The sequence below is a fragment of the Nanorana parkeri genome, unplaced genomic scaffold (genome assembly GCF_000935625.1).
Source record: "Nanorana parkeri isolate BGI_ZX_2015 unplaced genomic scaffold, ASM93562v1 scaffold1259, whole genome shotgun sequence".
Taxonomy (NCBI): Eukaryota; Metazoa; Chordata; class Amphibia; order Anura; family Dicroglossidae; genus Nanorana; species Nanorana parkeri.
In genome coordinates this window covers 388,882-401,290 of record NW_017307527.1, presented here as the reverse complement: position 1 = coordinate 401,290, position 12,409 = coordinate 388,882, and the positions used below count along the sequence as shown (strand labels likewise).

The following is a 12,409-nucleotide window of genomic DNA, read 5'->3' as shown; positions in this document are numbered from 1 at the left end:
CCTGGCTCCGTTACTTTTCGGCCGGAGCTCTGCAGTTCTGAGCTCCGTTCTCTGCAGTAAGGTCTGCAGACCTTACTAATCCATCCTTGCGAACGGGGCTCAGAACTGTCAGAGCTCCGGTGATCGATCGAAAGTAACGGAGCCAGGACAGGACAGCAAGGAGCGGCTGCTCTCGTAGTCAGGTACGCGATCCGTGACCGCGTGCCTGACTGATTTTCCACTCGCCCTCTCTTTATTTCCACTCGCCAAATGCGAGCGGGCGAGTGGAAATTTTGAGCCCTGATGTAGGCCCAATGGAAATTCAGACAGTGGTGTGGGTCTCGTTTCCCGAAGCAAACCACTTCCTGTTTTGAGTACCACGGCATGGCATGCTGGTTACATTGAGCACATCATATATACGATTGAAAGAATGTATATAACAACAGTGTGTGAAATGACACTTACGATGTAGCACACAGGAGGCAGAAGCTGTAGTTGAGGTTCTAATGTCTCACGCCCTGGTAGTGGGCATATACACATGGTGCCATTGTCTCCAAAAACAGATGAGTTCCTGGATACTCCCTGTGTTTGTGGCATGTGGCTGAGGGCAATTTTAGATTTTCCTTTCCTCTAAATTTAAAGAACTCAGGAAAATGGCAAATTAACCCTTGCAGTGGGGCTTAAGTGCTTGTCTTGGTCAAGGTTCTAAAATGACAAAGATATACTCATCCGATCCTTGATCCCGCCAGGCTGCTAGACTGTTCCCTGCAGCCTCTCTACCCCACCGCTCAGGCTGTCTAATGATCTGTAAGTCATCACAACTAATACAGCATATTAGATGTGAGGACACCGAGGGACATTCCTCCGCTGGAGTGGAGGGGAAGAGAGGCTACAAGGACCAGTCTAGCAGCCAGGCAGGACCGAGGATTGGATGAGTACATTTTTCTTATTTTAGAACCTTGACCAGAACTAACACTTATCCCCAATAAACTGCATGCCCCATAAACTGCTATTTACAAGGAAATGTATTGCTATAACATGGTTCATTCGTTAAATTCTTTCAAACGTTTGTACTGTAATATTACACGCTCATTAACTGCTAACTTTAAGTCAGGTGGAACCCATGTGTATGTTGTCCCCCAAATGTTCAGATTTTGAATCCGTGGTCTGCTGCCACATCATACATAAATGTATAAACCACACAGACAAAATCTTGGTCAAGTGTACGAGGTTCCAACATAAATTTTAGGTCAGAATTAAGCCACAAATCACACTGGTAAGGTGGTAAGGTGTTACCTGGCTTCCATCTTTGATCTCATGCTTTGCATACGAAGTAACAGCTTCAGGGCATCGATCCAGAAGCCTCTCTATGGAGCTCTCGTAGTTCAGTAGGCGAGTTGCACATATAAGGTGTATGCTCAAGTGTGAATTGTTATCTTGCGGTATAAAATTCAGAAATGGGAGGAAAGATGCAATTTCCAAAGATGGTCCACAGAGAAGAGACTACATGCAAACAGATGATAAGTTTGTCATAGATGTTCTTACAACACAAACACATTCATAAATTATTACCACCAACCACCACATTTTCTCCCTTATTAGCACTCAGATGTATGGCATTAGGGTATGGGATGAAAGCTGACAGCATGTGGTGTAGACATGGCTGAGCATCACAAGTTACAAAGAGACCGAGTAGGTCAGAGGTTTATAGTCCTGCATGATAGTTATGATTGTGACTGTTGCCTTTCCTAAAAAAAAAAAAAACCCTGTAAACCAGCTGTTTATATGGGCCAGTTACATAGACCAAACTATTGATCAGGTATCCCATACTGTTGTGTAGCCATACTGAAGAATACCCTCTAATTTTCTCAGCACCAGCTAGTAAGAATATGGGGTGCATACGAGGTGCATTTGCTTAATAGACAGCCCCTTATGTGTGATGCAATCAACCACAGACAAAGTGTTTGAAGTGTAACTCCAGACAAAGCTTTTACTTTAGTTTTTGCAGGGATGGTAAAGAGTTAAAACACTTGTCAAGTATTTACTGCTCTCAGTGTCTCCATTGGGGCGACGAGAATAACTAAAATTGCCACAAGAAAAGGAGTAGAATGGAGATCTCTCATTTGCACTTGGTGCAGTAAAGCCGGCCGAAAGTGGAATTTTCCCTCAGTTAGGGTGCTTTCCTCTCACTTGCTGTTATCATTGAGAAAGCGAAGGAAAGATCCTACACTGTACGATAACAGCGATGACCCAGCATTCTTTTTACTTACATTAGCAAAAAGCCTTTATTTCATAGCATTGTGTTATCCAGAACAAAAGGTTGGAAAAAAAGTAGACCACCAACTGCTTTGTGTGCAGCCCAATACCCGTCCAGGAAGTGGAGTCCAGGTTTCCTGCTAAACCTCAAGTTTTCTATTAAATGACCAGTGGCTAATACATCTCTTGATATCTGTTGTAGACAATGGAGCGGTGTCTACTTCTACTTTACAACACACAGGGATCATGGGGAACAACAATAGCCACCCTCCAAAAGGCAGGACAGTGTCAGCACCAATCAGAGATGATTTGAGGATCTACAGCTGAGTGATACACAAATAAGATACATTTAGGCACTTGAATGCATTTTTAAGATTTAACCCCTGAGTTTAGTTTTAGCAGCATTAGAAATCATTCCGTTTATCTATGAAGTACAAAGTATCAGCTACGGGACCTTCAATGAGAGACATGTATCAGTAAGCTTGGAAATGTTCCAGCCTGTTAGCGCTGTTATTGATGCGGAGTACAGAGATGAACATTAATACAGCAGATCTTCTGATTGTCTGCTCCTTCCATAATTTGTACTTCTATTATTTAGGAGTGGGTCAACCCAATCAAACCTGAATAACTGAAACTAGAAGTGCAATTTGAAGCAACAAGTAAAGTTTAATAGTCAACTACCAATGTGATCAGGATTATTAAAACCTCTAACTTTTGTATTAGATTTAGCAAACCTCTCCCATTACTCCTACAGTTACCGGTCACATTGTTTGAATTCAATTCTGTTTGGACAAGGCTGCAGCAAGCTTTAAACCATAGTATTTAAAGGACATCTTTTGTCAAAAATTAAAAATAAATATGTATTTCTATGCTGAATTTCCGTAAGTTCTATCTGAATCCTAATAACCATATTGATCTAGAACTTTGTAAACTTCCTTATTGAAGATGTCCATAGGATGGACTTCCCCAAATTCCCTCAGCCCTGTAAATATGCACTTTTTTCTGTGACAACTCTAACTAAGCCTGCCGTCTGAACTTCCCACAATGTAACCTCATCATGGCTTGCTGGAAGCAATGCATGATGGGATATGTAATCTTGAAAAATCCAGGTTGTATCAAATCATTTAGCAGGGAAAGAGAGACACAAAGCACACTGGGAATCCAGGAAGTTGAAAGTGATGGGAAGGTAGCACTCACTACTGAAAAGGGATTTTTCAAGTAAGCTTTGATTGGATTATCAAAAAAACTCTAGTATGTATTCCTATTAAATTGCTGATGTGATCAACGGATAGGATATGCTGGGACTTTAGAACTTCTTTAAACCAGAATATTGTAATCTCAGATTCAGGGTCAATCAGAAAATGAGGACATGAGCAACTATGCAGAAATAGTTATAAGGACAATAAGCAGCACAAGATGAAAGCAAATGAAAATTAGAGCTAATAATTAGGTTAGTCACATGTCAAATAAAAAAAATATTTATATGAATATCCTACTGAACAAAGTGTATCTTTAACAGATGCCACAAAATGGACTGTGGATATGCTCCATTCGTGTAAGACTCCTATCTGGTGTCCAGGTCACAGGTCTGCATTGCTTAGGGAACAAAAGCGATAGGTGTGTAAACACAACAGTAGAAAATTAACTTTGAACCCCCAATCAACCATACTGATTGGCCAGGGAGGTTGATTGTTCCCTATATCAATTATGTTTAGTTTAGGTGAGAACAAAAAATAACGGCCCTAACATTGGCCCGACTACCCATCAGCACCAAATAATCATAACATTCCTTCCTCTGGACTGCAAATTGCCTTTTCTATTAATTCCAACGTCTGTAGCAGGTACAGGTGGTAACAAAATGTACACTACCTATGAAAGCAAAGACACAAAATATTTACCTGTAACTTTATCAAATCTCCGCACTTATCACATGAAGAAGGCCCAAAGGACACCATCTTTGATACCCATGGGCTGATCACTCCAAAATGGCTGCAGGAATTTCTCTACAAACACAAATTATTTTATTTTTTCTTAGTATACACACACGGGGGAATTTAACAAGAGGAAATAAATCAGTTTTGTGGTGTAAATATTGGCGTGTTTTCTGTTCACCAAATAAATGTTATAAGACAAGTTATATGTGGTATTGCACTGGATGTGCCAAATCACATTAAAAGTGTTTTGCAATAGTTTCTATAAATGTCTGATCATATGCACCAAAATACTACAGTTCTTGTGCCAATGTTCTAATTTAAAAACACAAAAATGTACACCAAGACCAGAGTGGTGTAAATATTGCAGCGAGGATGGGCGACATAGATGATCAGCACTGCAGCAAGGAAGCAGAGGGGAGTGTGTATGGACCAGCAATGCAAAAAAAAAGAAGAAGGAGCTGGAGAAAGTTTAGGATGAGCCTATTGGAACATTACCTCAGATTTGTGCCAAAATTGTCAGAGTAAGCATACTCAAAACTGGCGCGCCATCAAAACTATGCGACAAATTAATGAATTGACATGCACCACTTCTATTGAATTTTCGCAGGAAGCAATAATTAAGTAGGCATATAAAAACTGGCAGATTTTTCAGCATGCACCAGTCTTTTTTAATCCCCACTACAGTATCTATTATGGATGCACTGATACCGATACAATTATCGGAACCTATACCGAGTATTTGCCCCTCATACGTATCCCGATTACATGCCGCCCGGCTTCCTGATTGGCCGGGAAGCTGGCTCCATGCTCTCTCGTCACCAGGGAGCATGGAGCTGGCTTCCCGGCCAATTGGGAAGCTGGGGTGTGAGTAATGACTCTGACTGTCCTCTGGGCTTCTTGATTGGCCAGGAAGGCAGCTCCATGCTCCCTCGTCACTTGGTGGAAGTGACTAATCAGGAAGCCATATCTAAAAACTCTGTTTTTAACCTTAGCGGTTAGACAAATTTTTTTTTTGCATGCTGGCTGGTGAGTGTGCTGGGAAACCTTTTGCTGTTGTATTGTTTAAAGCCCTTCCATGTGCACCTTGCTTTAAAGCTGGTTAAAAGTTGAGGAGTGCGTTTGCCATTTGTTTTGCTTGACTGATTTGGTGTGGTGACACACTGGGGTCTCAGCTGCCGCTGTGATGTGCGGGGTCCCTTGTGTGTCCTTGGCGCTGCGACTTTCACACATTCTGCAGAAGACGTGTATCTAAAACCTCTGTTTTTAACCTTAGCAGTTAGACAGGTTTTTTTTGCATGCTGGCTGGTGAGTGTGCTGGGAAACTTTTTGCTGTTGTATTGTGTAAAGCCCTTCAATGTGCACCTTGCTTTAAAGCTGGTTATAAGTTGATGAGTGTGTTTGCCATTTGTTTTGCTTGACTAATCAGGAATCTGGGCGGTGAGTCATTACACGCCACCCTCCTCCCTAATGGGACTTCCGGTATTGGTATTCAGTATCAGCGAGTAACCGGAAGAAAAATATTGGTACTCTTATTCGATACCGAAAAACCGGTAACTGTGCATCCCTACTATCTATCCATCCTTTATTATCCATTAAACAAAGCTGATTACAATTTCCTAGAAGATTAGGGCTGTATACTATTGATTAAATGAATCCTACACCACACAGTGAAGAAAAACAGAAAAATTACGTTCATGAGCCATTAACTTACCAGATCCTCTGCACTCTTTAAGGATTCGATGCACACATGCTGTGGTTTGCATATTCGAGACACATAATGAGATGTAAGTTTAAACAGAACGTCTTGTAGAATGGAGTCTCGAGGATATGAGGATAGACGGGTCTCCCAAAAATCAACAAGCAGTTGTGGATCATCATCATCATTGGATTTTTCACACAAAACCTACATAAACGTAATACCGGATTAAAGATCTCAAAAAAAAAAGAACAACAATTTTTCAAACAGATATAAAGGTCACTATATGCCTATCAAAGTTAGAAAATCACTACTGCTCTCTGCTGATCCTTTATGTTAAAGGAATCCTTTTCACTGTGAAAGGATCCTTAAAGTTAGAATAAAGCCTAACCTTTCTTTAGTTTTGGATAGAGTGGAAAGGGATTAGAACACCTGTCAGGTTTTCCTTGCTGTCTGTGTACCAGTTAGAGAGATCCATCCCCTCGGTTTGTCCTGGTGACCATTATCACTGAAAGTAAATCTCACATTTTGAGTTGTCCTCAGTACAGGAATAGAGGGGAAATCTTACAATGGGGACACTAGTTCTGGTAACCCTGCTGACCACTAGAGATTTCACTCACTTCCAGTTGTGGCTATCAGACAGGAAGGGAAATCTCCCCAATAGGACACAGAGGGGGAGAAAAAAAAAAAAAAAAAGGTAACACCCTTCTTTACTCTATACTACACAAAAAAAAGTTTTGGCTTCAGTTCTACTTTAAGACAGTGTGAATGACGCTCAAGCACCTGCATGTACCTTATATTAATTATACAAGTGTCCCCAGACCCCTGAAACCCCAGGAGATCTGATATGCAAATCCCTAAACTAAAAGGCAGCCTTACTGTCCAATAATACTAATAAAGTCTAGATTTACATATTGCATAGACCCAGGGCACTCATAATATTATTAAAAAGATATGTACAGACACGTGCAGCCTATGGTTTAAAGAGAAAATATGTACGTGGTCATTGTTGAACCCTAGTTACCTTACTATTGCTTCAGCCAAAGGCTTCAATGCTATGGATTTGTACTGACTAGCTGCATGCAAGCTCAGGGATAGTCAGCATTCTAAGATGACAGACTCCACAAGTAATGACTCCACTTACAAATAATGTCTGTTTATTTACTCAGGGCCCCTCTCCCATGGCAAAAAGCTGCATTAAATTAAGAAAAATAAAATGGCGGGTGAAACAATTGGTCATTCAGATGCTTTGCTATAAATACTGTGTGAATTACCAACCTGGAACTGAATGGAGTGTCAGAAAAGTACTGAAACCTATTTATGAAGCACAGAGCGGAGCTTAAAAATGTGCACTAAACTCAAGACTCTGAAAGCAAGCAGGACACCAATTTTTTCGAATGAATGAAGAAAAAAAAAAAGGAAGGAAGAGAGCCCGGTCACTAGTCCCTATTCAAATCAGAGTTCTCTTGAAAGCGTTATGCAGAAAGAACTCCATGGGACATTGCAGATACCATGGACTGCATTTTATTAATTACTTGTAAAACGTATAACTGGCCATGCACGAGTTGAATTTTGTTTGAACATTTTCATTTCCAGACTGTTGGATTTTTTTTTAATGGTTAGTGGGGTCTTATCGACGATCGTATTCAACCACAGTGATGAGGACATTTGAAGAAGTAGAAGGGAAAATTGTTTCTGACCTGAACAAACAAAATTCTAACAGTGAATATGATTTATGTTAGGCACAAATTGTACATATTGGAAGGCGCATATGCTAGGCACAAAAATCTGTAGTCTGTATAAAAGAAAAGAAAAATTGTAATAATTACAACAATCACACCTTAAAAAATAACTCCACTTCTTTTAGATTCATTTTGCTGTTTTCATGAAAAACCACCATGGCAGCAATGAGAAGCCCTGGCGAGGTGTCTCTTAAGTAAAACACCATCTCTGTGGGAATGATCTCTTTGTTTTTGCGTATCATAAGCAGACGAGGCTCCTCCAGAAAACCATACAGCAGATGAGTCTGCGGGAGAATTGTTGAAAAATGATTAAAAGCTATACATACAACGTCACTATGCCATTTCCAAAAGACTAAAAAACAAGACACACAGACAAAAGTTTCCTGTTGCATCAAAGATGAAGCTCACCTGATACCGCTATATTTGTATTTAAAGTGACACAAAACTCAGGAGTTAGATCTCAAAAATGCATTCAGGTACCTTAACTATTATTAAAAAATGTATCTTATTTGTGTATCACTCGGCTGTAGATCCTCAAATCATCTCTGAATTGGTGCTGACAATGTCCTTCCTTCTGGAGGGTGACTACTTTTGTTCCCCATGGTCCCTGTGTGTTTTAAAGTAGCCACCGCTCCAATCTCACTTCTGTGATGGACTACAGTCTCATGATTAGTTTACTAATTTGTATTGAGATTGTAGTCCATCATGGAAGCAAGTTTGGAGTGGTGACTACTTTACAACACACACAGATCATGGGGAATAAAAGTAGACACCCCCCAGAAGGAAGGCCAGTGTCAGAACCAATTCAGAGATGATTTGAGGATCTCTAGCTGAGTGATACACAAATAAGATACATTTTTGTTACTAGCTGAAGTACTTGAATGTATTTTTAAGATTTAACCTGTGAGTTTAGTGTCACTTTAAGTTTTGCACTGTGATAAAAAAATATGTAACAAATATAAAGTATGTGTTATTCCAGTTTGACTGCAAAAGTGGAAATACATTTTAAAATATATTTTCACGTTGGCAGTCAAATTTGAGAAAACCCCACTATAGGGTTGATACGTTTTCCTATTCACACAGCATACCTAAAAATAATTGTAAAGAATATTTCTTAACTTTTCAATTTACTCATTTAAAAGATCTCTGCATGCTCCTCTCTCAATTCCAGTAACAGGAAACTCTGTCTGTTCTAAGAGAAGAAGACAGACTGAGCATCTCCTCATTAACTTACACTGGCTTCAACCCTTTGATAGGACAGACAGCCCTGCTCATGTAGTTTAATGACATTTGCCAACACAGTACAGATATGGTTAATTATTTGAAACAAAAATCCCCCCAGACTGTGTGAACTAAGCAGGATTTTTCAGTCCTGGATTTAGCAGAAAGAGCATCTAAAAAAAGTAAGCTGCAACTTTTATTTTTTTATACTAAGTTATGCTGTGTGATTGGGAACATGCATTAATACATAGTAGGTGTTATCTCAATTTGGCTGCATAAGCAGAAAAAAACTTTAAGCCTCAAAAGCCATGCGAGTCTAGCTATCATTTCACCCTCCCCTTTCCCCCTTAAGACATACACAGCACCATTGTAGTTGTTGCCAGCAGTGATATAGGGCAGCAATTTTTGGGGTATGCCTTTGAATAGTGAAATCAAAGGGAGTTTCATCTTTTTTGCATATCTAAGGTAAGATTCACTTTGCTAAGTGAACAGTCTCGTCTGCTTTAGTCAATCAGCATAGGAATTAAGCACCGCTCCTCCACGGCTTTACCAGGGGAAAGACAGCCGGGTGCTCGCTGGCAGGAGTGTGTCCTCGCTCCAACCAAACAGGTATATAGTAAAAGAAGGTTCCGTCCGTGCTCCGTTCCACGCTGAATCAGTTTATTGATAATTTGTCAGCGACACGGAGTCCTGCCCTATGGTCCGCACCCTCTGAGATGTTTCGCCTAATCCTGGGCTCTCTATGACTAAGCCCAGGATTGGGTGAAACATGTCAGTGGGGGCGGACCTAGGGCAGGACTCAGTGTCACCGATACTGTCACGGATTCTTCCTTTACTTTAGTCAATTACCCTTACTTTTTTTTGGTACACAGCCAGTCATGAGAAAACATTTTCTGGATATAAGTGAAGTCATTTCCCCAACACTTTTGCCACTCTTAATGTCTCACCTCCTGATGATGCTGCATCTCCGTTTCATACTTCTGAAGATCATGCATTCTTAGCGCCATGGCTGCCTTTGTAAGAGAGATGACAGCTGAACCCGCCACAGACTCTAATTCTTCCAGGAAGCCCATTGCTTTAGCTGGGCACACATTAACCATACAAGGACTGGATAACATATTGGGCAACTGTTGTGGTTCTGCAGCTTTAAATATCTGCAATACCGTCAAAGCCACTTCCTTAAAAGAGAAAAAAAGAATAGAACAACTTTACATCCTTAAACCCAAACAACCTCAACAGTAAACTTTACAAATCAATTTTACAAAATGGCTTCCAGCATAACTTTCCCATCTTATGACTCTTAAGCCTTTGCTGCACACATGTAGTGTACAGTCAATGGGCCGGTGGTAAAGGAACACTCACTTTCCTTAAAATTCTTGCTACGCTAAATATTTATAGACGGTTTACTCGTAGGTTACTGATCACAGCCACTGGTTTCGTTTTTGCAAGTTAATTCAGTTTAAACTGTTTTACAATCCTGTTCAACTTTACTAATGGCAATTCAATAACAAAAAGAGAGGTATACCTCGCTCAGTTGTTCCTCCAGCTCTTCACAAAGAGAATGTTTGAGGTAGAACATGAAGCCTTTCCCGTACTCCTGGGGAAAGTTTTTGGAAGTAACGCGATCTATAACGTCAGACACGGATAGGCAGGACATCTTGTAGTAAGGAAGTGCCAGATGGGATTTATTGGTGTCCAACCTAAAAGGCGGAAGAGTTATAGATACAAACTCATCTTAAATTCTATTTTGCATATATTGTTGTACAAGGTTTAGGGCTAAAACTAAACTGAACGAATATTAGAGAGAGACCATGTACAAGCAATTGGCTGTAGCTTTTGTTGCTGCTTAGAAGATATGTACATTATCTACTACTAGACAAACATTCACCTTTTTGAAAAGCCCAATGGCCCACTCCTCTATGTTTGTCACGGTGACAACTGCCAGATATTTGAGTACTACATTTTTATTATACAAGTGCTAAACATACCATATATAACTTTAGGCCTCCAGATACAGGAGCAACAGCCATATCTGTGAAGACTAAAAATATGTATGTCTATTCCAGGGGTGGGTAACTCCGGCCCTCCAGATGTTGTAGAACTACAAGTCCCATAAGGCATTGCAAGACTGATAGTTACAGGCATGACTCCCAGAGGTAGAGGCATGTTGGGATTTGAATTAAAAGCACAGCTAGGAGGATCGGAGTTGCCCACTCCTGGTCTAATCAACTGCTATTAATCCCCATATATCCCCATATAGAACCTGGTCTAAACTGTGCTGGCTGCATTAGTTTTCTTTTTTATCCTTTGTATTCACCTGGTGATCCTGCCAATAACAAACTTTGTGTCCTAGGGTGGCAATGTTAACACACTGTAATGGCTCTATGAAGCACTGTCCCCCTAGGCTAATTTCCTGATTTGGACTACAAACAGCTACCCTTAGATAGAGGGGAGTTGTTTTGTACTTCACAGAAAAAAGCCGGGAAGGCAGATTACATTCTTTAAAATTTTAGTTAAGTGCACAAGAAATTCCAAGGACAGAAAGAAGGATCAACAAGAACGGTTCTGTACAAATGAACAGAAATCTGACACAGCCACCACATCTAAGGACTTGGAAATGACAATATATGACATTTATGTACTTGGGTTTATATATACTTTAAATATGAAAATATGTATTGAGAACCAAAGTGTTTAATATAAGATACTGAGTTAAACATGCCATGCTCTTTTGCATGCCCATCATACTATTTTTTTAACTTTTAATGAAGAAGACATTTTCCACATACTTAACCCCTTCGTGACGGGAGACATACACTGTACGTCCTGCCACGAAGTGCCCAAATGACTCGTCACGTACACTGTACGGGACGAGTTATTTGCTGCTTTACAAGGCTGGTAACCGCTGAGAATAAGCAGTTACCATCCATTAACCTCCCTGGCGGTATTCCGGAGTCTGGCTCGGGGTTAACTTTCAATACCAGGAGCGGTAACCCCGAGCCAGACTCAGGACTGCAGAGAAAAGTGACACTCACCTTGTCCCTGCAAGCCCGTGGCGTCCTCTGCTGTACGCGGCCTGAAAACGAAACTAAAAGTCAGATGCCAGCATCTAACTTTTAGTTTAGTTTTCGGGCGTCACAGCCGGCGGGAAATTCAAAAGTGAAAAGTTGCAATGTACATAAAATACACACAATACAATGTAATCTCCTATGATTACACTTATGTATCAAACTATTTCACTTCAATTTTGTCCCTAGAGCTTTGTCCACTGCCCTGCCTGACACTTGTTCACAATTTTAAGAAATTATAATATAATAAATAATTATAAAAAATTATAATAAAATAATAAAAAAAATGGTCCAGTAAATGGGAATTCTGGGGGCTTTGCCTGATCCGTACCACAGTAAATAGGGTACCAAGTTCGCACATCACTGAGCTCGGTCGCAGAATCCTCGCTGTCCTCACTTTCAGTGTCTGTTGAGGAATTTCCCAACGAATCGCTATCACTCAATTCTGCAAGTAGTTCTAATTTACTATCGCTGTTTTCTACCTGGTCTAAAACCGCTTTTGACCTAAAACAG

General features: G+C 40.4%; 1 protein-coding gene across 1 annotated transcript in view; it reads right to left on the bottom strand.

Moving 5' to 3' along the window:
- The window catches only part of LOC108797316 (Hermansky-Pudlak syndrome 3 protein-like), a 41,691-nt gene that overhangs the window by 5,596 nt on the left and 23,686 nt on the right, over nt 1–12,409 (bottom strand). Inside the window, exons 11-16 of the mRNA XM_018568896.1 lie at nt 10,354–10,528; nt 9,776–10,006; nt 7,706–7,891; nt 5,881–6,072; nt 4,134–4,238; nt 1,276–1,482 (exon numbers count right to left, since the gene is read on the bottom strand). Of these exons, the coding sequence (XP_018424398.1) occupies nt 1,276–1,482; nt 4,134–4,238; nt 5,881–6,072; nt 7,706–7,891; nt 9,776–10,006; nt 10,354–10,528 (1,096 nt within the window). The remainder of the gene's footprint in view (nt 1–1,275; nt 1,483–4,133; nt 4,239–5,880; nt 6,073–7,705; nt 7,892–9,775; nt 10,007–10,353; nt 10,529–12,409) is intronic.